At 52.1% G+C, this 26,873-nt stretch overlaps 1 protein-coding gene across 3 annotated transcripts; it reads left to right on the forward strand.

The window, feature by feature from the left end:
- Positions 1-16: 16 nt before the first annotated feature.
- Positions 17-20,211, forward strand: XRCC1 (X-ray repair cross complementing 1). 3 transcript variants are annotated; one of them, XM_070450755.1, is made up of 17 exons: positions 17-206; positions 1,168-1,260; positions 6,890-7,000; positions 13,505-13,663; positions 14,453-14,527; positions 14,623-14,728; positions 14,893-15,002; positions 15,078-15,189; positions 15,360-15,618; positions 15,826-15,942; positions 17,198-17,291; positions 17,434-17,569; positions 17,848-17,902; positions 17,997-18,136; positions 19,295-19,385; positions 19,802-19,877; positions 19,993-20,211. In XM_070450755.1, exons 1-17 carry the CDS (start codon positions 156-158, stop codon positions 20,104-20,106), a joined length of 1,899 nt encoding a protein of 632 aa, XP_070306856.1. In that variant the 5' UTR covers positions 17-155; the 3' UTR covers positions 20,107-20,211. The 3 variants fall into 3 exon arrangements, with proteins under 3 accessions (XP_070306856.1, XP_070306854.1, XP_070306855.1); XM_070450753.1 differs by having other exon boundaries at positions 45-206; positions 17,851-17,902; XM_070450754.1 differs by having other exon boundaries at positions 45-206; positions 15,471-15,618.
- Positions 20,212-26,873: the final 6,662 nt, after the last annotated feature.

Raw genomic sequence — 26,873 nt, forward strand, 5'->3', positions numbered from 1 at the left:
CAGTGGTGACGTAACCGGCGGCGCGCCGCGGTTTGAAAGGCCCGAGCCTCGTGCGCTTGCGCAGTGAAGGCCGCACGGGGCGCACCCCCTGTGAGCCTCCCAGACTCAGCCCTTCGTGCATCTTTTGGGTCAGGCGAAGCCCACACGACGTTGACATGCCGGAGATCCGCCTCCGCCATGTGGTGTCCTGCAGTAGCCAGGACTCGGTGAGGGACTGGCGTGGGGGAGGGTGGAAGAAGTAAAGGAATTCGTCAGGGGTTCTAGGAGAACTTTTGGAGTCTGAAAGGTGTGGAAAACTAATCCGTCTGCGGGGTGCCAAGAAAGAGCTTGATTGGGGTTCTTAAGAATTGCAGTTTGGGAAACACAGATTCCGATCAACGGAGTGTTGGCAGAGGGAATCAGGGGCTTATGAGGACAGAGGTCAGCAGGTTGTTAAAAGTCGTGTGGAGAGAATTCTAATTGACTGTGATACACTTAAAGAAATATTGGCTTTAAAGAAGAAACTGTCCTGAGTTACAGGAGGGTAAGGGTCTGATAAGTACCTGGAGTTTCTGGCGCATATTCTGGATGCTTGTGTGAATACAATAAGTGGTCAAAAGGTCAGATTCCACTGTAGCTGGGACCGGCTTGGTCAGAATTCCAAAGTGGCCCCCCGGTCAATCTTAGAGAACACTTCTAGCAGTGCGGAGTTCGTTTTGGTTTTCCTTTCACAGAGGGGACTTTGTGGAATTCTAAGGAGTATCACGGGAGAATTTCTGGGAGGCCATAGGGAATTCTGGAGAGATGTGGGATAGAGAAATTTGCTGAGAGAAAAGGAGGGGTTTTGCTTCCTGGGAAGGAGCAGAGGTGAATTTCCAGTGGAAAATGTTGGAGGGGACTCCACGTAGAGTGTGGGGGGATTTATTATTTTAACACTGGAAGGTTTTGTATCGGGGTAAGAGCCAGATAACAATGTTGTGAGACTTTCAGGTGAACAGCAAAGGGCCTCAGACAATCATATACATGTATCCACTCTTCCCCAGAGCCCAGAGTGTGTGGGGATTAATAAGGAAACCTCAAGCTGGGTGATGTCAGAGGGCTTGAGAGAACTCTCAGAGTCATCTGAGAGCTGGGGTCATGGCTGTCATCTCTGAACCCTAACATTCCCTTTTCTACTCTTCTCCTCAGACCTACTGTGCAGAAAACCTTCTCAAGGCAGACACTTACCGTAAATGGCGGGCAGCCAAGGCGGGTGAGAAGACCATCTCTGTGGTGCTCCAGGTGATTCTGCCAGCCCCCCCATCTTTGTTTTTTTTTTTTTTTGCCCTCTCTGCTGGGTGGCATGAGGTATCTTAGTTCTCTGACCAGGAATGCAACTGGAGCCCCCTGCCCTGGAAGCTCAGAGTCTTAACCACTGGACCCCCAGAGAAGTCTCCCTCCCTCCATCTCCTTAATAGAAATCTGTAGGTCCAGGCTCCAGACCCTATTTGGGGTTAACTGGCAATGAGCTGAGGCACTTTCTCTTCGGTCCTCACCACCTCACTTGGACAATGAGCCTTGTGGTCCCTGTGCCCTTAGCAGGGGAGATAGGTGATCCAATGACTAGGTCAGGAATGAATCTATGTGTGGTCCAGGTTGGTTGCTGCTCTTTTCAGAGCCTTATCATCCTCAGTTGGAACACAGTAAACCATTGCCATGAATTCTGCCTTCTAAAGGGCTTTGGACTGGAAGATGTCTCATCATCTAAGCCAATCAGCTTCATTTTAAAGATGGGGAAACTGAGGCCTGGGAAGGGCCAAAGTGCAGTGGTCAGTCCTAGAGACCATTGTGGACTGCTCAGTGCTTTGGTACATGCTTGGTGAGGTTGGAGGGAGCCAAGGGAGAGGGGAGTGTGACCCAGAATGGTGACAGAATTCCCAGCAGGCGGTTCCCTGTGGGAGAAGCGAGGTAGAGTGTTCCCAGGTGCTGCCTGGGTGTTCCCCTGCGTGATCTGGCTCTCCAGGGAGTCAGATGACGTTGGAGCTGTTATAACGCCTCACACATGGTGGTGCTGAGACCTGACCCCAGTGTGGGTGCTCTCGCCACCTTTTTCTTGCTTCTTTGTGTCCGTATGTTGACTTCCTTTCTTTTTTATATTTATTCATATTTGGCTGCGTTGGGTCTTAGTTGCAGCGTGTGGGATCTGGTTAGCTGGCCAGAGTTGGGAACCTGGACCACCTCCATTAGGAGCATGAAGTCGTAGCTATTGGACCTCCTGGGATGTCTCAGTCTTTAAAAAAAAAAAATTTTTTTTCTTTATTTTTGCCCACACCACATGACATTTTGGGGCCTTAGTTCCTCAGCCAGGGATTGAACCTGCCACCCAGCCCTCTGCTCCATTGGAGGCATGGATTCTTAACCACTGGACCACCATGGAAGTGCTCAACTGCTTGATTTTGGCCACATTCATCCCTCCAATGTAAGGCTGTTTGGGGAAGGATGGTGGGGACTAGGCCTACCGGATTGTGTTAAATATATTATTGTCTGTCTTACCCAGTGGCTCTGAAAATGTTTTGGTTCATAGACCTTTTTGCAACTTAGAGAGAAGCTGAGAATTCTCCTCCCAGGAATTATACACAAACCACAGATTTTGTGAGTTATTTTTGGACTTTAAATATCTCATAGTTCCCTAACGTAGTACATCATACTAATGAGAGCTAACAGTTTCTTCACAGTTACAACTGTTTGGGAATACCCTGGTGGGCCAGTGGTTAGGTTTCCACTCCATGCCACGAGGCCTAGGTTGAAGGCCCAACTTGGGAAAATGCCCCCCACCCCCCCAAAAAAACAAAACTGCCAGTCAGCATTCTAAATGCCTCATATGGGTTAGTTCACTGAATCCTCATAAAAATCCCATGACCTCAAATCTATTATTATCCCCTTGTTTGATGAAGAAACTAGGCCCGGAGAGATTATGAAATTTGCCTAGAGCCAGTATTTTAAACAGAGAGAGATGCAGGTGGCTGACAAGTTAATCTCAGGTGGAATTCAAGTCCCCATCTCTCCCTCTTACTCTCCCTGTGACTTCAGGCAAATGGTTTCATTTCTCAGAAGCTGTTTTCTCATCTGTCCATGGAAGATCATGTGATCCGAGCCCTGGGTTACCTTGAAAATCTGGTGACATAATGTTTGCAAAAGTGCACTGTCACCACGCAGGTGTTTGTGTAAAGGGGGGATGCACGTGTGTATTAGTGCATGATCCTGCTGGGCTCTTTTATGATCAGGAGCATCCCCTTTCATTCTGCAGTGCTGTTGGAGTGGGAGCAAGGAGAGACAGGAAGTGGGGAGTGAGAGAGCCAGAGGAACCAAACGAGCCTCCGGCTTCTCTGGCCTGGGAGACCGAGGGGGACGTGGCCTCTGTCACTGAAATGCAGGCCCTAGAGCAGGGGTGCAGCCTGAGACGGTCCCGCTGGTTGGGATGTCCAGGTTTGCTGTGACTTTGGGACACTCAAGGAACAGTATCCAAGGGACAGCTGGGATGGGCCTGGAGCCGGGGCAGAGCTGTAGGAGTGTCAGCACAGAAACAGACCCTGAGACTTGAGAGCGGATGGATTCATCTGTTCTTCATTCATAGCAGCACCTTCTGTGGGCCCCGCACTGTTGTAGGCACACAGTGCCGCAGACATCAGAAGACAGGCATATCAGACCTGTGGGGATTTTATATTGGCAAGGAAAGACTGACAGATCAGTAAGTCAAATGTATGTCAGATGCTGCGTGCTGGGGAGAAAATTACATGGTTAGGAGGAATGAGGAATGCCTCCAGTGGGAGAGGAGTCAGTGGAATGGGGTTTTTGACTTTAAAAAATTTTATTTATTTATTTGGCTGAGTTGGGTCTTAGTGGTGGCATGCAGTATCCTTTAGTTGTTGGACGTGGGATCTAGATCCCTGACCAGGGATGGAACTTGGGTCCCTGCACTGGGACCCGGGTCAGAACCTGGACCTCCAGGGAAGTCCCAAGATGTTGAGGTTTTACCACCAGGATTGAAATTGTGGAGTTGGAAAGCCCTGTTGACTTGTAGTCAGTGAGTTGGGTCTGAATTTCTCTGCCAGTCATTCACTGTGTGTGACATGTGAGCCATTGATTTTCCTGTCTGCATCTCAGTTTCCCCGTCTGTAAAGCTGGGAGAGTCAGCTGACCCTGCCTCCCCGTGTGGTCTGGAGGCTTCAGTGATGCCCAGCCCAGGAAGAGCTTTGCTCAGTGTGGTAGACAAAATAACGGCCCCCTAAGGTGTCTCAGTGTTTGCTGGTGACTCTGTGGTAATGAACCTGCCTGCTGATGCAGGAAACGCAGGTTCAATCCCTCGGTTGGGAACATCCCCTGAGAAGGAAAGGGCAACCCACTACAGTATTCTTGCCTGGGATATCCCATGGACAGTGGAGCCCAGTGGGCTACAGTCCGTGGGGTCGCAAAGAGTTGGACATGACTGGCCAACTGAGTGTGCATGTGTGCACGCGCGCACGCACACACACACACACACCTGCATCCTAACACACACATACACACGCGCGCACGCACACACACGCTCGCACGTTGTCTGCATCCTAATCCCCAGAACCTGTACATGTGTCCTTTACATGGATAAAGGGACTTTGTGAGGATTTTTTAAAAATATTTATTTATTAGGCCACATTGAGTCTCAGTTGGGGCATGCGGGATCTTCTAGATTTGTTGCAGTGTGTGGAATCTTTTAGCTGTAGCATGTGAACTCTTAGCTGCAGCTTGTGGGATCTAGTTCCCTGACCAGGGTTCAAACGCAAACACTCTGTATTGGGAGGGCAGAGTTTTAGCCACTGGACCAGCAGGAAGTCCCTGTAAGGATCTCGAGGTGGGCAGATGGGCCTGGATGATTTGGGGGGAAGCAGTGTTATCACAGGGGTCCTTATCAGGGGAGGAGGGTGACTGGAGAACCAGTCAGAGGAGCTGTGGGGATGAAAGCAGAGGCTGGAGCGATGCCACTGTTGGCTCTGGAGACGGAGGAAGGGGCCGCCGCCGAGGAGGGCAGGGACTCCAGGAGCTGGAGAGAAGACGAGGAAACGATTCTCCCCAAGAATGTCCAGAAGGAACGCAGCCCAGCTGACGCTGGCTGTAGCCTGGCCTCGTGACCTCTGGGAAGTTACACAGGTGCTTCCCGTCTCAATCGCTCCCTGTGAAATGGAGATCAAAATAGCTCCTGGCTCCCAGAGGTGTCGACATGTCTTACTGGGATTATGGGTCTGCCACACCGTTTACACTTGGGTGCCGCCACAGTGGCTGTGCATTGTGATGGTTAGCATCCTGTGTCCCGTCAACTCCTTTCAGAAGTGGGGAGCACCCCCCTTCACTCATGAGGAAACTGCGGCTCAGAGAGGTTTTATGTCACCCAGGGCTGCACAGCTTGGCAGTGCCAGGGCTAGATTTGAACTCAGGCTGGCCTCCCCACAAGCCCAGGCTCCTCCCTCTGCTATAGGGACATTCCTGTCTGTGGCAGTGTGCCAGCAGTGTCTCCAGGCCACCGCCCGGCTGGGGGGTGACATTGCAGATCAATGTTCCTGGCTGTGTGGGGTGGCGGACTCGGAACCTTTGGGGGTCATAGTCACTTGTCATTCTGTGAGCCAAATAAAATAGCCCCAGAAACTTTCCAGGTGGTCCAGTGGTTAAGAATCCTTCCTGCAATGCAGGGGATACAGGTTTGATCCCTGGTCAGGGAACTAAGATCCCAGTTGCCTTGGAGCAACTAAGCTCTGTCACTCAAACGAAGGATCCTGCAGCAAAGATCCCGAGTGTCACAACTGAGATCCGAGGTAGCCAAATAAATAATAATAATAAAAGCCCCAGGATGGAAAATAGGAGATTGCTTCAGCCCCTGTAGCTGCCTTCCACCCCCACATGACTTTCTATGCGTTTAAGTCAGATGGGACTGGCAGAAACTTTGGGGGAAGACTTCCTACAGTCAGCTCGTATTTTTGACTATGCCAGGTCTTCATCGCTTTTGCGTGGCCTTCCTCTAGTTGCATTGAGCAGGAGCTACTCTTTAATTGCAGTGTATGGGCTTCTCATTGCAGTGGCTTCTCTTGTTTTGGAGCATGGGACACAGGCTTCAGTAGTTACGGCACATGGGCTCAGTAGTTGCAGCTCAAGGGCTCTAGAGCACAGGCTCAGTAGTTTTGGCTCATGGGCCTAGTAGCTCCGTGGCATGTGGAATCTTCCCGAACTAGGGGTCAAACCCCTGTCCCCTGCACTGGCAGGCGAACTCTTATACCCCGAGCCACCATCTCTTTCCTTCTTTCAACAAATAATCATCAAGCAGTGGCTGATAACACTTCTTGCCTGGTAGCCACAGGGTGCCTGCTGCATGCCATGCCGTGTGAATGTGGTGTTTATGTGCATAATCCTACAGAGGGTGATCATCCCCACTTTACAGATGAGGAAACTGAGGCTCCAGGAGCTGAGCTGACAAGGCCCTATAGCTAGGGTGTGGCGGAGATGGGACTCAAACCTGGAGTCCGTGGTGAGCAAAACCAGACCAGGCCCCTACCCTCAGGGAGCATCCATGGGATCCTGTGTGCCCTTTGCCTGCATAGCACCGCCAAGGAGAACTCCGGGGTGCTGGGTTAGAAGCTGGTCAGGCAGATTCTGGTGGAGCCGGGAACGTGGGTTCTATCGTGTAGGCAATCGGTCAGTGTCTGTTTTCCAACTCTGACTCCACATCCTGTGCTGTGTGCAGGGGACACGGGGGCAGCCTGCAGCCCTGCCCCCTCTGTCACCGAATTGACTTGGCAAAGAGACGAGGTGGCCCGGATGGGGGTTGTCCGTCTTCCGAGGTCCCACAGGGAAGCCGGGCGGGGGGCAGGGCAGAACGGCACTGACCTGGGCCTTGCCTCCCCTGCAGTTGGAGAAGGAGGAACAGATCCACAGCGTGGACATCGGGAATGACGGCTCGGCCTTCGTGGAGGTGCTGGTGGGCAGCTCGGCCGGAGGCACCGGGGAGCAGGACTATGAGGTAAGCTGGGCCTTGAGGTGGGCCCCCTGCTGATCTGTGCCCCAGATGCTCCCGTTGCCGCCCCAGGGTTTCCTAGCCCCTGGGCCACCTCAGCCCTTCAGAGGAGCTCAGGGCTCAGAGATAAAGAGCTGACCCAGGTGATAGATAAGCTGTGTGCCGAAACGGCATCACAGTTGCAGAAAGAACCAAACGCACCTCTGTGTTTTACGGCTCGGGCATCTCAGTGGCTCAGCTGGTAAAGAATCTGCCGGCAATGTGGAAGGCCCAGGTTCAATCCCTGGGTCGAGAAGATTCCCTGGAGGAGGGCATGGCAACCCACTCCAGTATTCTTGGGCTTCCCAGGGGACTCAGTAGTAAAGAATCTGCCTGCAATGCAGGATACCCAGGTTCAGTCCCTGGGTCAGGAAGATCCCCTGGAGAAGGGAATGGCAACCCACTCCACTATTCTTGCCTGGAGGATCCCATGGACAGAGGAGCCTGGCGGGTTACAGTCCACGGGGTTGCAGAGAGTCGGATAGGACTGAGGAGCCTGGCGGGCTACCGTCCACGGGATCGCAGGGAGTCGGACGGGACCGAGCGACTCACACTTTTACTTTGCCTTTCCCTGCTCGAGAGCAAAACTGCTTTTATCTGATCCCAGAACTTCTCCAAGATGTCCCTGAAAATTGACATTCTGAATCGCTTGGGGCCCCTCTGTGAGCTACTTGATTCATGACAAATGTTTATGAGCCTTTTGTTCTGAGTATTTTAAATGTTGGCCCAGTCCTTTTTTTTAAACCAGTAAAATTAATTCGTGTAAGACTGGGGAGATCATAGTGAGCCAGCTGGTGAGTCAGCCAAATGTTTTGGGGAAAAATAAACATAATGTAAAAAAAGAGAGTTTATAATTTTAAGTGAATGAATCTGTTTTCTACAAGGAATGTTTTTTTCCTCACAGTGAGAAATTGTTTTTGATTGAGGTATATTTTGCATATAATAAAATGCACAGGTCATCATTCTGACAGATGTACATACCTGGGTAACCATCCCCCAGATCAAGACAGAGAACACTGGACTTCCCTGGTGTTCTAGTGGTTCAGACTCTGCCTTCCAATGCCGAAGTCCTGGGTTCGATGCCTGGTTGGGGAACTAAGGCCCCATATACTTTGGAGTGTGCCCCCCCACACACAAAAAAAAATGACATAGAGCATCGCTGGCCTGCCTGGATGCTGCCTCGTGGTACTTTGGGCTCACTTCTCCCACCCTTGGCTCAGGACACCACTGCCTCTTTTCCGTCACTACAGACTAGTTTTGCCTTTCCTAGGATTTCATACAAATGGTGTGACAGTATGCAGTTTTCAGGTATTTGTGTGTGTGTGGCTGGCTTCTTTTACTCTCTACTGTTTTTTGAGGTTCTAACATATTATGTGTACGTCAGCAATCTGTTCCGCCTTATTGCTGAGAAGTTTCACTGCAAGCGTAGATCTCAACTTGTTCATCTATGCTCTTGTTGACGGGCATCTGGACTGTTGCCACTTTTTGGTGGTGGTTTTTGTCTGCACCTCTCGGCTTTTAGGATCTTAGTTCTCCAAGCAGGGATTGAACCCAGACCCCAGGAGTGCAAAGTGCAAAGGAGTGAAAGTGCAAAGTCCTCTCAACAGTAGACCGCCAGGGAACTCCCCACCACTTTTTTTTTGGGGGGGCCACTTTTTGACTATTATGAACACAACTGCTGTGGACCTTCTTGTACAAGCCTCTGTATAGAGATCTCTTTGGGGTAAATTCCTAAAAGAGTTGAATCGCAGGGTCTTCAGGTAGATCTCTGTTTTAACCTTATTAGAAATGGATCGTTTTCCAGAGTGGTTTATTCCATTTTACATTCCCTTCAGCAGTATATGAGCTCCACACCCTTATTTATATTTGATATTGCCAGTCTTTATTTATTTTGCTGGGCCAGATCTTAGTTGTGGTCATATGCAGTATGCAGGATCTAGTTCCTTGACCAGGGATCAAACCCGGGCTGCTTGCATTGGAAGTGCAGAGTCCTAGCCACTGGACAACCAGTGAGGTCCTGCCAGTCTTTTAAATGAATATGTGTACTAATTTTATCAAGTACTTTTTCCATCATACAAGGTACATTCTAACCAATGAGGTTGTCCTTGAACACACATTCTTATTCTAAAGGTTCTAGGGGATTCCCTGGCGGTCCAGTGGTTAGGGTAGGAGGACTTGGCAACCCACTCCAGTATTCTCGCCTGGAGATTCCCATGGACAGAGGAGCCTGGAGGGCTACGGTCCATAGGACCACGAAGAGTCGGACATGACTGAAGTGACTTAGCTAGCACACACACATGGCAGTCCAGTGTTTAGGACGCCACTGTCATTGCCAGGGGCCCAGATTCAATCAGTCTCTGGTTGGGGAACTAAAATCCCACAGGCTGTGCAGTGTGACCAAAACTAATAGTAATAAAATAAAGGTTTTATAAGTTGCAAAAAGGCAAATTGATGGCACATTATGTTTTAAAGAGTTTATTCAAGCAGACAACTTGAATCAGGTAGCCAAAACTAAAAAATGATCAGAGGTGCTTTGTGGGGGGGCTGGGACAGAGGTTTTTAGAGAGAAGACAGGAGAGCAGAGCAGAGCAGTTGTTTAATGGACTAGAGTTTGAACTTTTAACTAATTTTTTTTGGAGTATAGTTGCTTTACAGTGTTGTGTTAGTTTCCGCTGGGCAGCAACATGAACCAGCCGTCCGTACACACACCCCGCACTCTGGGGTTTCCTTCCCATTGAGGTCAGCACAGCGCTGAGTCAGCGCCCTGTCTCTGCAGGAGGCTCTCAGCAGCATCTCTGCCCTACACGGTGTCAGGAGTATAGGTACGTCAGTCCCAGTGCCCCAACCGCCCCACCTCCCCGGAGCTCAGATGATTGCCTTACTTGGGAAAATAGAGGGACTTGGCTGTTGATTTCATTTTCTCAGATTGGAGTTCATCAACTCTTGCTTAAATTTTGATTGGTTTACTGAAGCTACCTAAGGCTTTAGAGTCACCCAGTCTAATGGTCTCCTTGTTTAAAATTTTACGTAAAATCAACCATCTTTGGGACAATTAAAAAAAAAAGTCCTCTCTTCTTCTTGGCAAGCAGATTCAGATCAAAATTCCACTTTTTAATTATGAGAAGAGTCAGTGCATTTTTGGCTAAAACTGTATCTAATCTGGTATGTGGATCTTTATTGTAAACCTCTTATCTACCTAGAAAAGTGGAATGGTCAGCTCAGGGCTTTATGTTTGCAGAGTCTGGAAACCCTTATGTCAGTAGTCTCCCATTCCCTTGAGGGTTTTTTTTTTTAATTTTATAATTTATTTATCAGTTTTGGCTGCACCATGTCTTCATCTCTGTGTGCGGGCCTTCTCTAGTTGCACCGAATGGGGTTTACTCTCCTTGTGGTGCACGGGCTCAGTAATTGCGCTCCTGGGGCTCAGTTGCCCGAGATGTGTGAATCTTCCCAGACCTGGGGTCGAAACTATGACCCCTGCACTGGCAGGTAGATTCTTAACCACTGGACCACCACGGAAGTCGCACACTTACTTTTATGTTGTGTGTTTGATAGTATCAATTTTTTGTTGTTCAGTCGCTAAGTCCTGTCTGACTCCTTGTGACCCCATGGATTGCAGCACACCAGGCTTCCCTGTCCTTCACTGTCTCCCAGAGTTTGCTCAAACTCATGTCCATTGAGTAGGTGATGCCCTCCAACCATCTCATCCTCTGTCACCTCCTTCTCCTCCTGCCCTCAGTCTTTCCCAGCACCAGGGTCTTTTCCAATGAGTCGGCTCTTCCCATCAGGTGGCCAAAGTATTGGAGCTTCAGCTTCAGCCTCAGTCCTTCCAGTGAGTAGTCAGGGTTGGTTTCCTGTAGGATTGACTGGTTTGATTTCTTGCTGTCCAAGGGACTCTCAAGAGTCTTCTCCAGCACCACAGTTTGAAAGCATCAATTCTTTGGCTGAGAGCCTTCTTTTTGGTCCAGTGCTCACATCCATATGTGACTACTGGAAAAACCATAGCTTTGACTATACGGACCTTTGTCAGCAAAGCGATGTCTCTGTTTTTGAATATGATGTGTAGGTTTGTCATAGCTTTTCTTCCAAGGAGCAAGTGTCTTTTAATTTCATGGCTTCAGTCACCATCCACAGTGATTTTGGAGCCAAAGAAAATAAAGTCTGTCACTCTTTGTAGTTTTTCCCCATCAATATATGCAATCTTTGTGTGTCTGAGTCTGTAGTTTTGGTTTTTGCTGACCTTAAATCATGGCAGCCTATTTCCTCATGCCTAATGGTATGTGTGTGTGTGTGTGTGTGTGTGTGTGTGTGTGTGTGTTAATTCCACTCTTGGGTAATATATAGGTGGCAGTTCTATGAGGGCCTGGTTTGAAGTACATTCCTCCAAAGAGGATTTGCCCCAGCCAGCACCAGGTGATACTACATACATGGGACCACTTACATTTTCAACTTGGGTTTTCCCACTCTGATAACTAGTGTGGACTTTTGCTCCAAATCCTTGAGAGTAGAGCTCTCAGGCAAGAATACTGTGGTGGTTTGCCATTCTGTTCTCCAGGGCATCTTCCCGACCTGGGGATCGAACGCAGGCCTCCTACATTGCAGGCAGATTCTTTACTGTCAGAGCTACCAGGGAAACCCATCTGGGGATAGGAGTCTGCAGAGAGAATTTTTTATCTTTTCTGTGCTGGGAGAGAGCTCTGGCCAGAGCTAAGGGCTCCCACTGACTCTCCCCACAAGACACGTTTCTCCCTGATTTACTCATGGAAGGAAGGTCCAGCTCTCTGCACAGGGGTGTCTCCTGAGATGCCTTTCTTCCTGAGTTGGAGCTCACGCTTTGAACTCCCCGTTCTCCCTGCTCACATCACGTTGTTGTTCAGTCACTAAATCTCATCTGACTCTTTTCACCCCTGTGGACTGCAGCACGCCAGGCTTCCCTGTTCTTCACTGTCTCCCAGAGATTGCTCAAACTCATGTCCATTGAGTCGGTGATGCCATCCAACCCTCTCATCCTCTGTCACCCACTTCTCCACTTGCTCTCAGTCTTTCCCAGCATCAAGGTCTTTTCCACTGAATTGGCTCTTTCTATCAGGTGGCCAAAGTATTCCTACCACGTAGAACCCTTTGATTCAATCAGGCTCCGTGCCACATGAAGTCGGTAACAAGGCAGACACCAACATTAGTGCCACCCACTGTCAGTCAGGGTCCCACCAGGAGGCTGAAATCACACCAGTTAGTTTAACAGAATTAATATAAAGAATTAGTAACGAAGTATTGAACTAAAGAGGCCAGCAGATGCCGATAGGACACAGAAGCAACTGCTGGGGGCAGCCACCACCCTTAGGGCTGGAGGAACAAAAGGAAGAGGTTGGAATTGTTGAAATGTGGGTGTTTTGAAGCTTGGAGGTGAACCCTTGGGGCTGAAACTCAGATCCTGAGGAGGGGGTGATCACCAGCTGGTTTGGACTACCCTGAGAATGTGTGGTGAGGCTAGTTCTGCAGGTCCTGGGATGCGGCAAACTGGATTCACCTGTGCGACTCCCCTCGGCCCCCAACCTCCCGGGAAGAACTGCTGCACAAGTATCAGCAAGGCATACCTGAGATGCTGCTCACCTGAACTGCGAGAACCCACCTCGCTTCTCTGGCCTTTCAGTCTCTCTCTAGCTCCCCCTGCTGGCAGAGCCTGACAGGGAGCAGCTGGCGATTAGAAATGTCCCCAGCATCCCAGAGCTGAGCCACAAGTGTTTTTTAAATTGTTTTCTTCTTTTTTATTCTTTCCATTATATTCCTTTATTATTTTACTTATTTGCTTTTTTATTTTTCAAATAATAAATTTGACTGATAAACAGTCAAATTTTCTTAAATTAATTACTTTATTTATTCAGCTGTGCCAGGTCTTAGTCGTGACACAGTGAGACCTTCAATCTTCATTACACTATGTGGGATCCAGTTCCCTGACCAGGGATCGAGCCCAGGCCACCTGCATTGGGAATGCAGTCTTAACTACTGGGCCACAAGGGAAGTCCAGAGACAGTCAATTGATAGTGGGTGTATCTCCCCTATCTCTTTGGTTTCTAGGCTGTTCCTTCAGGCCCTGACACTTCCCTTCTGCTCCCTCAGCCCTGTGTTTCTGAAAGGTCATTGTGAATATCCTCTGCTGGGAGCCCACCAATGTGGGAGGGTTTCCGAGACTGTGCAGCCCTCTTCATGTCCAGATATGGAAGACTCTGGAAGAATTTAGAGAAGGGTGGTTCAGATCTGGGAGTAGAAGGATCCCTCTGGGGCCTGTGTCAGGGAAGGACTGATAGGACACCCAGGAAGAAGAGAAGCTTCTAGAAGCCTCGAGGAGAGCTGAGGTAGAGCTGGATCTGGAGACCCTCTAGTCTCTGCCCAGGCCCCTGCGCTCTTCCAGTCCCTAGGAGGTGTCATTGCTGCCAGCCAGGCCTGGTCCTTAGCCACTCTGCCTTTTCCCAGGTCCTCCTGGTCACCTCATCTTTCATGTCCCCTGCCGAGAGTCGCAGTGGCTCGAACTCCAACCGTGTTCGTATCTTTGGGCCTGACAAGCTGGTCCGGGCAGCAGCAGAGAAGCGCTGGGACCGAGTCAAAATTGTCTGCAGCCAGCCCTACAGCAAGGTACCCAGGGTGGGAGCGGGCTCCTTGGTCCCACGCCACTGAAAGGCAAGGGGCTGGTATTGAGTCCCCGAGGGCTGGGAGGGCCGGATAGCCCGCCTCCCCGGGGAATTACAAGGAGGCTGGGCCCCTCTGTTCTCTGAAATTGGTTTGTGGTCCTCCCCATATAGGAATCTTGGTTTCCTGGAGGGAGATTGGGAAGGGTGACCTGCAAGATCTCACGGGAATTGGGAGGGGGAGCTGCTGACTTGTGGGAGACAAGGCCTCTTAGAACAGGGTCTCAGAGTTAGCATCACGAGATCTGGAGTCAGAATGCTGGTTTAAAACCTGGCTGCTGCACTCCCTAGCTCTGTGATCTCGGGCTAGTGACTTAACCTTTCTGGCCATCCTGGGACCCAGGTTCCTTCCATCTCATGGCTCCACATCCACCCAGCAGAGGAGGAAAGAGCCGGGAGCATTTCTGAGTCACAGAAGTGGCACACAGCCCTCCTTCCCATTCCAAGGGCAGAAAATTGGGAGGCAGAGTGGATTTGCCTAGACGCACTGCAGCCTCTGCCAGTTGCTCTGAGGCTCAAGGGCTGAGCACGTAAGGGCTTTGTGCCGAGCCTGACCCCAAGTTAGGACTCAATGACAGCTTGTGACTATTATCCTTGTCATGATCAACCGGGCAGCTCCCCAGATGTGTGTCCGTTGGAGGGAAAGAGTCAGGAAGGGGTTTCTCTCAACGAAAGGGATGAGAGCCAAGCCTTTGTCCTTGGCCAGACTCCCTGACTCCCACCCCTCCTCTCCCAGGATGCCCCCTATGGCCTGAGTTTTGTACGGTTTCACAGCCCCCCAGACAAAGATGAGGCTGAGGCCTCACCCCAGGTAAGCTCTGCCTGCCCCTGCCCACAGCCTTCTCCCCACCTCTTCACCCGCACCTGCCAATAGCCCTCCCACTGCTCTGACCTTTGGGACCTTAGAAGGTGACCAAGCTCGGCCAGTTCCGTGTGAAGGAGGAGGATGAGAGTGCCAGCTCCCTGAAACCTGGGGCTCTCTTCTTCAGTCGTATCAACAAGACACCCCCAGGTGAGGATGGAAAGCCTGGGTCCTGAGCAAGTAAAGGCTGGGGGCCTGGATCCTGGGTCACTGCTGGGTCTTGGGAACAGCCCTTTGTGACCCATGGATAGGAAGGAGCCAGAAGGCCTGAGAGTCCAGCCCCCTCAGCTTGGACCCGCTTTCCCCCTCTGCAGTGGCAGCCAGTGACCCGGCAGGACCCAGCTATGCAGCGGCTACGCTGCAGGCCTCCAGTGCTGCCGCCTCAGCCTCCCCGGTCTCCAGGGCAGTAGGCAGCACCTTCAAGGTGAGATCATCAGACCCTGGGGGTGTGGAAAAGGAGGAGAGGAGCGGGAGGCCTCAGCACAACCCACCCCCTCAGCCTCAGGAGTCCCCCAAAGGCAAGAGGAAGCTGGATTTGAACCAAGAAGAAAAGAAGACCCCCAGCAAACCATCAGCTCAGCCCTCACTACCTGCCCTCAAGAGACCCAAATGTGAGCAAACTGGATTCCTTGTTCCCACAGAGGGTCTAGGTCCGAGGGTGGAGGGGTGAGGATCCTGGGTCTGAGAGAGGAGGGGCTGGGAGCCTGGACTCCTGGGTGTGAGAGAGGAGAGGTGGGGGTGTAGCTCTACATTTTCTGAGTCCACTCTCTGGCTTCTCCAGTGCCAGCTCCCGCCCGTACCCCAGCCACTCCCCCGACCCCTGCCCCAGCACGAGGGCCGGCACCAGGGAAGCCCCGAGGAGAAGGCGCTGAGCCCAGGGCCCCCCGCGCAGGCCCGCAGGAGCTGGGGAAGATCCTCCAGGGTGTGGTGGTGGTGCTGAGTGGCTTCCAGAACCCCTTCCGCTCGGAGCTCCGGGACAAGGCCCTTGAGCTGGGGGCCAAGTATCGACCGGACTGGACTCCAGACAGCACGCACCTCATGTAGGCCCACGTCCCCTCCCTCACCCCCCGCTGTCCCTTCTCCATCTTCCTCCATCTCCTCCGTCTTGCTCTCTGTCACTTCACCTCTCTGTATCCTCTGCCTCTTGTCCTCTTCCTTTTCTTCCCTGCACCCCTCTGTCTTGCTCCCCATGTCCCTTGTCTCTTTGCCTTTCCCCAGCTGACACCCTCCATTCTGCTCCCCACCAGCTGCGCCTTTGCTAACACCCCCAAGTACAGCCAGGTCCTCGGCCTCGGAGGCCGAATCGTGCGCAAAGAGTGGGTGCTGGATTGTCACCGCATGCGGCGGCGGCTGCCCTCGCGGAGGTAAGGCTCTCTGTATATGTGTGGTTTACGCACACACACACGCACACCCGGACCCTGCCCCTCATCCCCGCGCCCGGCAGCACTAGGGATGTGGGGAGAATTCGGGCTGTGGCCTGCCAGCCCGGAGTCAGCCGACTTCCCAGAGGAGGAGGGGCAGGGCTGGGAGACAGGGAGGAGAGGGAGGGCATCCCCGGAGGTCCCAGGAGGGCTCTGGGAAGTCTGCTTAGCAAAGGAAAAAGCTGCAGGCTGGAGAAACAGTGTTCACAAAGGCTCAGGGCGGAGAACAAAGTGTTGGGACCTGTGGGCATTCATTCATCTGAAACCCCTGCTTGGTGTCAGGCTCGGCTGCCCACCGCCGGACCCCAGACATCGGTCCCTCCTTTTGAAAGCCTCTGACTTTGATGAGGGGCCAGACTTATTGTGAAATACGTTGGAGGAGGGCCCACAGGGAGAACTGCAGTGAGCCAGGGTTCTTCAAGGAGGAGAAGAGGTTTGCCAGGCTGAGCAGAGTCGGAGGAGCTGAGGCTGGGTCAGCCTGGTGTCTGTCGGGAGGAGGGGCTCCTTTAGCAGTCTGAGCCCCTGGACCACCGGGGAAGGCCCCGCCACTTTTAAGTCTTCTGAGTTTTCCCACAAGCCATGGTTCTACAGTGAGGGTGACTTACCCGGAAAGGGCATCACCAGGTTGGAAACAACCATGTCACGTGCAGAAGGGTCTTAACGTGGGGACCAGGGCAGCATCGCCAACAGGTTCATTTGCTTCTGCTGCGTAGGCACTCTGCCCTGTGATTTGGGGCCACTTGATTCATCTCTCTGGGCCTCCATTTCCTCATCTGTAAAATGGGACTAAAAATAGCACCCGCCTCCGGATTCAGCAAGTCTGAACCTGTCAGGTGTTCGAACAGTGCTTGGCAGTAGGAAGTTTGCTTTTGAGATTTTTCCCTTAACTGACTTTGATGCTTGAAGGAGAGAATTATTTCTGATTTTTTTTTTTTTTTCTCATTTCTGAAATGAGACATTTCTTCCCTCAGAGGGAGGGGAAGCCAGGGATTGCTGTGGTCTATGGTGTGGGTCGCTGAAGTTCCACGGGGCCCTACTCGAGCTGGGAGGAGGGGCGGACCAGGAGGGAGACCATGATTGCACCCTGAGGGTTTATATATTGATAGTCAATGCCAGTGCCTGCTGCTTCTTAAGCCCCCTCCCCACCTCCCCCGGAGGACACGTCTGCTGTTGGTCTGAGGCCCGATCCCTCCCCCAGGTACCTCATGGCTGGGTCAGGCTCAAGCAGCGAGGACGAGGGGGGCTCTCACAGCGGCGGCAGTGGGGATGAAGCCCCCAAGGCTCCCCGAAAGGTCCATGCCCTCTGCCCGGCACGGGGGAGGGTGGAGTCGGGGAGGACATGGTACCCCAGACTCTCTGCTCCTGTCTCCTGCGGGCACACACTCACACCCTCTTTGCCCCTTCCCTCCTCCCTGGCCCACCTTCCCTCCTCAGCGCCCCCAGACCAAAGCCAAGCCCCCTCAGGCAGCCGGACCCAGCTCACCCCAGAGACCCCCAACCCCAGAAGAGACCAAACCAGCCTCACCAGGGGCCCAGGAAGAGAATGATGACACTGAGGCGGAGCAGGCAGGTCCGAGTCTGAGGGAGGAGGGGCTGGGGGCCTGGACTCCTGGGTCTGAGGGAGGAGGGGCTGAAGACCCAGAGGGGAAGGAGTTCCAAGGTTGAGCTCCTGGGTCCAGCAAGATGGGGCTGGGTCCCAAATAGTGGATCTGGGGGGGTGGGGAGGCTACCCCCTCACCCCCAACTGGATCTGGGGAGCAATTGAGTTAGGGGTTGGCACACCCCATCTGTGCTCAGGTGTGAGATTGGGAGGTAGGGGCCTTGAGTTGACTAAGCGTCTACTCACAGAAGGACAGGACAACGGGGCAGAAGACTCTGGGGACACCGAGGACGAGCTGAGAAGGTAGGGTGGGGCTGGGTGGTCAGGGTGGCCACGACCTCGGGTGGAGGGGGATCCGGTCTGCACACTCCTTCCCCACCCTTCTTGGCCTCCCCAGGGTGGCCGAGCAGAAGGAACAAAGGCAGCCCCCTGGTCAGGAGGAGAATGGCGAGGACCCGTACGCAGGATCCACAGATGAGAACACGGACCACGAGGGCCCCCCCGAGTCTCCCGATCTGCCGATTCCTGAGCTCCCAGGTGGGAACCCTCCCTCCCGATGTGGGGTTTGGCCCTGTCACTTCTCTAAGGTGACTTGCCCCAGGCCCCCCCTGGGATGGCCACTGCCCACTCTGACTTGTCTCCCAGGCTCCTCACCCTCCTCCCTGACCTTTGCCACCTCCGTATCCTCTTAGGCCCGTTCCCTTCCGGTCAGCATCCTTTCTTGCCTGTCTCATCCTGACTTCCACTATGACCACCTCCCTCACAGTCCAGCCCCCCGCCAGACCCTCTTTAGCTTCTCACCCCCTCACCACAGGGGCCTCCCACTCTCTCGGCTTCAACCAACCTGGGGGCTTTAAGAATCTGCAGGTACCCTGGCTACACCCCCGGGTTCAGCTTTGTCGGTGGGTGTGGGGCTCAGGGAACACAGATGCACTGATCCCTGTTGGGACCCGCCTTGCTATTCATCATCCCAGACATGGGGGCAGGCGTCGGAGCCTCTTCTGGTCAAGAATAAAAGGAGAGGGACTCCCCGGGTGGTTCTGTGGTTAAGACTCCAGGCTTCCCTTGCAGGGGTCTTGAGTTTGATCCCTGGTCAAGAAACTGAGATCCCGCGTGTGGCGCGGCGCAGCCAAGAAAGAGTTAAAGGAGAGTCAGGCAGTCAGAGGCTCTGAGTGGAGGTGAGGGTCAGTGGCCATTGGAAAAAGCCATTTCCACCTGGTTCCTCATAAGTGATGGGCAGGAACATACCCTGATCCTCCTCCAAAGCCCCAAACGTGACCTTGGCAACTTAACACAAAATCATATTAAACTGGAAGGAAGAGCCACCCCGAAGGTCAGGGCCAGAGAAGGCACTGGTTAAAAGGAGTGAGCCAGCCAATCGAGGAAGTGGCAAGATGTGAAATTTCCAACCCCCGACCAAGTTAAGGAACTGAATGACCTGGTGTAAGAAACATGTTGTCACTGATAGTAATTGTATCTTTTGCCATTAATATGAAACAAAACCCCATTAGGCCTGCCTGGAACCACTGCTTGTCAGGGATGGCTTCTGAGCCAGGTGTCCACGACACCCCTCACCCTGTCCAGCCGCTGCACCGGCCTTCCTGTCCTGTCTGCGCGTGTCCCGTGGCTCCTGGCTGGCACCCCGGGACTCCAGGGGTTCACGTTGGCTCTCCCCTCTCCATCTCTCCCCTGCAGACTTCTTCCAGGGCAAACGCTTCTTCCTTTACGGGGAGTTCCCAGGGGACGAGCGGCGGAGGCTCAGCCGCTATGTCACAGCCTTCAACGGGTCAGTCTCCGGGGGCGGGGGTTGGGGGGGGTGGATGGTCATGGGGAGGATGGAGAAGGGATGTACCCTGAGGGTCGACACAGGCTGTGGAGCTCCGTGCCAGCCCTGCTCGCTGTGCTGGGACCCTGGATACATAGCTTCCCATACCACGCCCGCAAACTCCCCATCCCCGACCCCTTCACCCCCACTTCTTCTCTAAAGTGAGGCTCCTCACCGCCCTTCTGAAAGGATTGGTGCTGGCCGGAGCTGGTGCTTTCATGGATGCGGCGAGCCTGGCACGTGGAGAGTGGGAGACCCATGGGTGGCCCCCGGGGACGTGGGTGGGGATGGAGAGAGGACAGCCCCTGAGGATGGTTGGGGAGGAGGGTGTCAAGAGAGGGGACGCCGATTCTCCGCCTCTTCGCTTCTCCCGCCAGGGAGCTTGAGGACCACATGAGTGAGCGGGTCCAGTTTGTGATCACTGCGCAGGAGTGGGACCCCAGCTTTGAGGAGGTGAGTCCTGGAGGGGCAGGGAGAGGGAGCCCAGCCTGCCCTGGCACGTCGCCCCAGCCCCTCCCGGCTCACGTGTTCCTGCCTGTACGCTTCCTGCTGCCCCCGCCCCGTGCAGGCCCTGATGGACAACCCTTCCCTGGTGTTTGTCCGCCCCCGCTGGATCTACAGCTGCAGCGAGAAGCAGAAGCTACTTCCCCACCAGCTCTACGGGGTGGTGCCCCGGGCGTGACATATGTGTGCGCACACGCACTCACATGGGCACGCATAAAGGCACGCATACAGGCACGCATACACACATACCCACACGAGTTTAATAAAGGAGATTTGGCTTGGAGCAGCTGCCCCTCCCACTCGCATCTCAGAACCCCCAGCAGGCGCCCTGCTTTCTGTCTCATGTTTGGTTCCACTCGCCTCTGAGGGCCGGGTCTTTGGGCCACCTGATGACTCCTGTCCTGGGGTCTCCGGAAGAACGACAGGCGCTCTGTCCTGGGCCTGGTTGGGAAGGAGCGCCTTGTTACTTCTCCCTGGTGCCTCCCTGCTTTGGCAGCAGGTGGCAGGGGATTGGGAATCTGACACTCAGCGCCACCCCTCAGCTGGTTCGGATCCCCGGAGCCCATTCCTGTATCTCAGTTGTCCCTCTGGGGTTCCTGGGCTGCAGGCTGGGATGCTCATGAGGTGACCTCTCTCGAAGTCTCAGCTCCCTGGGGCCAAGGACATTTACCTTTATCCAGGGCTCTCAGAAGTAGCTGTGAAACCATCCCCAGCCTGGTTTGACGTCACCTAATTTGGGAGGGAGAACTAGGGAAGGGGCATTTAAATCACCCTTCACAAATCCCAGACCCCTTTTAAGGCTTCACCATATTTAAGGTGGGAACTGACCTGGGTGTTAGAGAATCAGAGTAGAAGGTGGAAGTGGGATGGGGACTTCTCCGGTGGTCTAGTGGTTAAGACTCCATGCTCCCAATGCAGGGGCATGGGTTCAATCCCTGGTTGGGGGAGATCTACGTGCCATGTAGCACAGCCAAAAAAATACTAAACACAACCACCTTTAGGACTTCCCTGGTGATCCAGTGGTTCAGTTCAGTTCAGTCGCTCAGTCGTGTCTGACTCTCTGCGACCCCATGAATCGCAGCACGCCAGGCCTCCCTGTTCATCACAAACTCCCGGAGTTTACTCAAACTCATGCCCATCGAGTCAGTGATGCCATCCAGCCATCTCATCCTCTGTCGTCCCCTTCTCCTGCCCCCAGTCCTCCCAACATCAGGGTCTTTCCAGTGAATCAACTCTTCGCATGAGGTGGCCAAAGTATTGGAGTTTAGCTTCCAGTGGTTAGGACTATGTAATTCCACTGCAGGGAAGATGGGTTTGATCCCTGGTCAGGGAACTAAGGTCCTGCGTGCCATTCTGCCATTTGGTGTAGCAAAAAACAAAAACTTCAAAAAAAATAAAAAATAAAAAAAACCAAAAACTTCGCAATAGTGAAGTGGAAGGAACAATTCTCTTCCTCATTCACACTGGCCACAGTTCCAGTGCCCACTGGCTGCTGGTCTGGACAGTGCTGACGGAGAGCCTTCCCTCACTGTAGAAGGCAGGACAGGGCAGCCCTGCAGTGCAGTGGACGCAAGCCCAGAAGCTTGGACTTCATCCTGGGGAGGTTGGGAAAGGGTTGAAGGGCAAAGGGCAGGATCAGAGCTGGGGAGCAAATGACAACAAACTTTGTATCTTAAAGGAGAGGTTATAACCTCCTAGCTTTGGGGTCTGAAATGGGTCTCACCGGGCTAACCATCAAGGTGCAGGCATGGCTCCAGTCCTGGGGCTCTGGGAGAGAATCTGTGTCCTTTCCCAACTTTCATCCCACAACCCATGCCCCTTCCATCTCCAAAGCCAGCAACAGCCAGTGGAGTCTTTCTCATGCTGCATCACTCTTGATGCTGATTCCTTGGGACTACGCTGAGCCCACCTGTATAACCTGGGATAATCTGGTTTTAAAGTCGGCCCATTAGCAACCTTCATTCCTTATGCTGTCTTTAAATTTATTTATTTATTTATTTCTGACTGTGCTAGGTCTTCGTTGCTATGTGAGTTTTTCTCTTGTTGCACCAAGCGGGGACTACTCTGGTTGAGTTGCCCAGGCTTCTCATTGCGGTGGCTTCTCTCATTGCTGAGCACAGGCTCTAGAGTGGGCAGTCTTCAATAGTTGGGGCACATGGCCTCAATAGCTGTGGTGCCCAGGCTTAGTTGCTCTGAGGCCTGTGGGATCTTCCGAGGTCAGGGGTCGAACCTGTGTCTCCTGCATTGGCAGGTAGATTCTTTACCACTGAACCACCAGGGAAGCCCCCTTCTGCTCTCTTAATTCACCTCCACCTATCCATAGGTTCCAGGGATCAGGCTGTGGGCGTCTTTGGGGGGTCATTACTCTGCCAACCACACCCACCATGTGTAAGACACTGGGGCTCTGGTGTGCCAAACGAGACATGAATCCCTGCTCTCATGGGGCTGACATTCTGCTGGGGGACAGAGACGGCGAGTGTCCTGCAGCGTGGCGATAAACCTTGTGTGAGCAGAGAAGGCTGGGTGGGGTTATCCAGCAATGAGAGTGACAGGGTCACGGGGAAGGCATCTCCGAGCACTCACCCATTGGCAGGGACTCAGGAGGAGTGAGGGAGGGTCTGGAGCAACCATTCCAGGCAGAGGAAAAGCAAGGCAGGACACATGCAAGGAGTAGCAGGGCATCGGGATGTCAGGAAAACGGGACCCACCCAGACTCAACACTGTCCCCTTGTTTGTATGCGTGCTCAGTCCTGTCTGACTGAGTTAGGAGAGGCCTTGAGGAGCTATTGTTTGAGCTCAGATCTGAAAGGTGGGGAGGATGGAATGCGAGGTGGTTTGTGGAATCTCCAGCATCAGGTGCATGATGTGTGTGCGTGCTGAATCCTGTCCGACTCTGCGATCCCATGGACTATAGCCCGCCAGGCTCCTCTGTCTATAGGATTTCACAGGCAAGAATACTGGAGTGGGTTGCCATTTCCTTCTCCAGGGGATCTTCCCGACCCAGGGATCACACCCGCTTATCGTGCGTCTCCGGAATTGGCAGGCTGGGTTCTTCACCAATAGTGCCACCTGGGAAGCCCTGTCCCCTTGTTTGGGTATGGCCAAATCCCATCTCTAGGAGTCAGCTTTCTGGTCTAGACAAGCTAAGGTTGGACCAGATGAACACCTTCCAAATGAGTTTGTGTCCTTGAGACTTGATGGCAGTATGGTTGCTTCTTAGATCTGCCAGGACAAGCTCCCTGGTACATGGACACAGGCCGTGCTGCCGGCTTCAGAGGAGAGAGCCTGCCCCTTGGCCCCTTGGCTGTCCCTCCCCTGGGGTCTTGCCGAGCAGCCTGCCATCCTGCGGCCCCTGTGTTTCACTCGTCTGGAGCCTGATGCTGGAGATTCCACAAACCACCTTGCATTCCATCCTCCCCACCTTTCAGATCCAAGCTCAAGCAATAGCTCCTCAAGAAGACCTTTCCTAACTCTCTGTATTTAACAGTATATGCCAGGTATACACTCATAATGGGCTTCCCTGGTAGCTCAGCTGGTAAAGAATCCACCTGCCATGTAGGAGACCTGGGTTTGATCCCTGGGTTGGGAAGATCCCTGGAGAAGGGAAAGGCTACCTGCTCCAGTATTCTGTCAGAGAATTCCATGAACTGTATAGTCCATGGGTTGCAGAGTCAGACAAGACTAAGCGACTTTCACTTCACTTTCATACACTCAATAGGGCTTCCCAGGTGGCACTAGTGGTAAAGAACCTGCCTGCAATGCAGGAGACATAAGAGACACCGGTTAGATCCCTGGGTTGCGAAGATCCCCTGGAGGAGGACATGGCAACCCACTCCAGTATTCTTGCCTGGAGAATCCTACGGACAGTGGAGCCAGGCAGGCAACAGTCCATAGGGTTGCAAAGAGTCAGACATGACTGAAGCGACTTAGCATGCATACTCATAATACTCTATCTTTGGACTTCCCTCTTGGTCCAGTGGTTATGACTGCACTCCCAAAGCAGGGGGCACGGGTTTGATCCCTGGACAGGGAACTAAAATCCCACATGCCTATGGTGGGGCCAAAAAGAAAAAAAAAAACAAACCCAGCCCTTATGTATCTATCACAGTTGTAACTTGGTTTGCTTATGATCAGATTCAGCAGTCTTTTCCGCTACAATTTATACTTTTTGTGTCTTAAAGTTTCTCTGTCTCTGAGGTTGCTAAGATATTCTCTTTTATTAAACCCATCTAAATGCTCCAGAGTCTTGTGTCTCAAACTTAGATCTTAAATCACTAGCAACTTAATTTTTGTGTATGCTGTAAGGTAGAGGGCTGTATTCATTTCTACACTGCTGTAACAAATTACCAAGATCACAGGATTTAAACAATACAACTTGATTTTCTTACAGTTCTGGAGGTCAGTAAACCAAAATCAGTCTGAGTTGGGGTAAAAACATGGTGATGTCTGGGCTGTATTCCTCCTGTCTTTTAAATTTTATTTTTAATTTTATTTATGTATTTAAAAATTTATTTTGCTGTGTTTCTTCTGGAGGTTCTAGGGGAAAACCCATTTCCTCACCTTTTCTAGCTTCGAGAAGCTGCCTGCATTCCTTGACTCGTGGCCCCCCATCACTCCAGTGTTTGCTTCCATTGTCACATCTCTGGCTCTTCTGCCTCCCTCTTTCCCATGTAAGGACCCTTGTGATTTCATTGGGCTCACTGGAATAATCAGGATAATCTCCCATCTCAAAATGAGCTCCTTCGTCATGTATGCAAAGTCCCCTCTGCCTTGTGGAAGCCAACACAAACTCGGGTTCTGGGGATTAGGACATGGACATCTTTGGGGGACCATTATTCTGCCAACCACAGGGTCTCATTTAATTTTCTTCTCTTATCTCTCAGCTTATTTGCTGATTAGCTATCCTTCCCCGGCTCATCTGTGGTAGGGACTGGCAAACTACAGTCCACGGGCAGAATCCCGCCCACCGGCTCTTTGTAAATAAAGTTTGGTCGGAACACGGGTGCGCTCATCCTTATATCCTAATGTGTTTGTCCGCCTTGGCAGCACAGCAGTAGAGCTGGGTGGTGGTGGCAGACCCTGTGTGGCCTGCAAAACCTAATAAGATACACTGCCCGGCCCTTTACAGAGGAAGTTCGCCAACCTCTGAGTATACAGGTGGGGAGCATCTCCTGACGGGGCCTTGTAAGCACAGGTCTGTTTCCGAGCTCTCAGTGCCCTCCGTCCAGCCTGTTCCCAAGCCAACGTCACCAGCCTCATTATGACAACTATGTAGTCATTCTTCCAATGTGGACTTGGCTTCTTTACTTTTTTTTAAACCTATATGTTGTACAGTACTATTTATAGACTATTTATTTGGCTACACAAGGAGATAGTGAAGGACAGGGAAGCCTCGTGTGCTGCAGTCCTTGGGATCACAAAGAGTAGGATACAACTTAGCGACTGAATGACAATCAGGTCTTAGCACATGGGATCTTTGATCTTCATTGCAGCTTCTGGGATCTAGTTCTCTGACCAGGGATCAAACCTGGGCACTCTGCATTGGACACATGGAGTTCTTAGCCACTGGACCACAAGAAAAGTTCTGGCTTCTTTCTCTTATTTTTGCAACTCTTTGGCTGGTGTCCACCCCCTCACTAGACCAGGTCTGTCTTGTTCACTGCCCCGTTCCTAACACCCTGTGCAGGGCTCAGCTCACAGTACCTGCCTAACACATGTCTGCAGAGTGAAGAGCAGCCCACTGTTAGCCCAGTCTTCCTTGTTTTACAGCAGGAGAAACGGGCTCCAACAGGGGAACCATCTTTGCCCAAAAAGGTGCTTGTAAAGGCCTTATAATACTCCCATTTGGGAATCCCCTGGCAGCCCAGTGGTGAGGACTCAGCACTTTTACTCCAGCAGCCTGTGTTCAGTCCCTGGTTGGGTAACTAAGATTGTGAAAGTCGTGCAGTGTGGCCAAAATTAAAAAAAAAAAAAAAAAAAAAAAACTTCCCATTTTATAGATAAGATATATCTGAGTCCAGAGAAATCACAAAACTTGTCTGAGGCCCCAAGGCTCTTAAGCAGTGGGTCAAAGATGGCTCCAAAGCTTGGGCTTTTTAAAAATGTTTATACTACTGCTAGTACACCTTTTGTGCTTGCTTTTATGATTTAGTATACCTTGGGAATTCTTCCATGTCAGTACATGTAGAGCTGACTTTCCCCCCTGCAGCTACATCTTCCATTCTGTGGCTGTACTATAATTCCTTAGCTGGTCCCCTATCAATGGGCACTCAGGTTATTTCTCATCTTTGGCACTGCCATTGTACTGCAATGAACATCCTTAATCTTATACCCCCCCCCCCCCCCCCCCAAGTGCTAGGATAAATTCTTAGAAGTGCAATAGCTGACATGAACATAGACGCATTCAAAGTTCTTTATACCTATATTTGGGGGTTCCCTGGTGGCTCAGATGGTAAAGAATCTGCCCACAGTGCAGGAGATCCGGGTTCAATCTGTGAGTCAGGAAGATCCCCTAGAGAAAGGAATGGTTATCCACTCCAGTATTGCCTGGAGAATTACATAGACAGAGGAGCTTAGTGGGCTACAGGGATCCATGGGGTCGAAAAGAGTCGACACGACTGAGCGACTAACACACGCACACACAGTCAATGGCCAAAGTGGAGGCACTAATTTAAACTCAACAATGAGAGCTTGCCTCCACACACTCCTCAGCAGCACACAATGCTAGCAGAACTTTAACCTTTGCCATATGAATCGATGGGGGGGAAACCAGAGCCAAGAGCTTTCTAACCACACCTCCAGGTCCACGATTTGGGACTCAGTGCAAACTCTTATGGATGACACTTTCCTTTCCCCCAAACAAGGGATTCCTCTGCCTCTAAATTCGAGCCCAATGCGGGGGCAACTTCCCTTCTACCTGGAAGAGGCAAGTCCATACAGCCTGGC

Source organism: Odocoileus virginianus, chromosome 20, assembly GCF_023699985.2.
Source record: "Odocoileus virginianus isolate 20LAN1187 ecotype Illinois chromosome 20, Ovbor_1.2, whole genome shotgun sequence".
NCBI classification, from domain to species: Eukaryota; Metazoa; Chordata; class Mammalia; order Artiodactyla; family Cervidae; genus Odocoileus; species Odocoileus virginianus.

Bases quoted from the DNA above. Each gene is read 5' to 3' on its own strand.
- XRCC1 (XM_070450755.1), top strand. From the start codon at position 156: ATGCCGGAGATCCGCCTCCGCCATGTGGTGTCCTGCAGTAGCCAGGAC. The intron at 17,903-17,996 runs GTAGGGTGGGGC...TGGCCTCCCCAG, and splicing joins ACCGAGGACGAGCTGAGAAG to GGTGGCCGAGCAGAAGGAAC. The intron at 18,137-19,294 runs GTGGGAACCCTC...TCTCCCCTGCAG, and splicing joins GCCGATTCCTGAGCTCCCAG to ACTTCTTCCAGGGCAAACGC.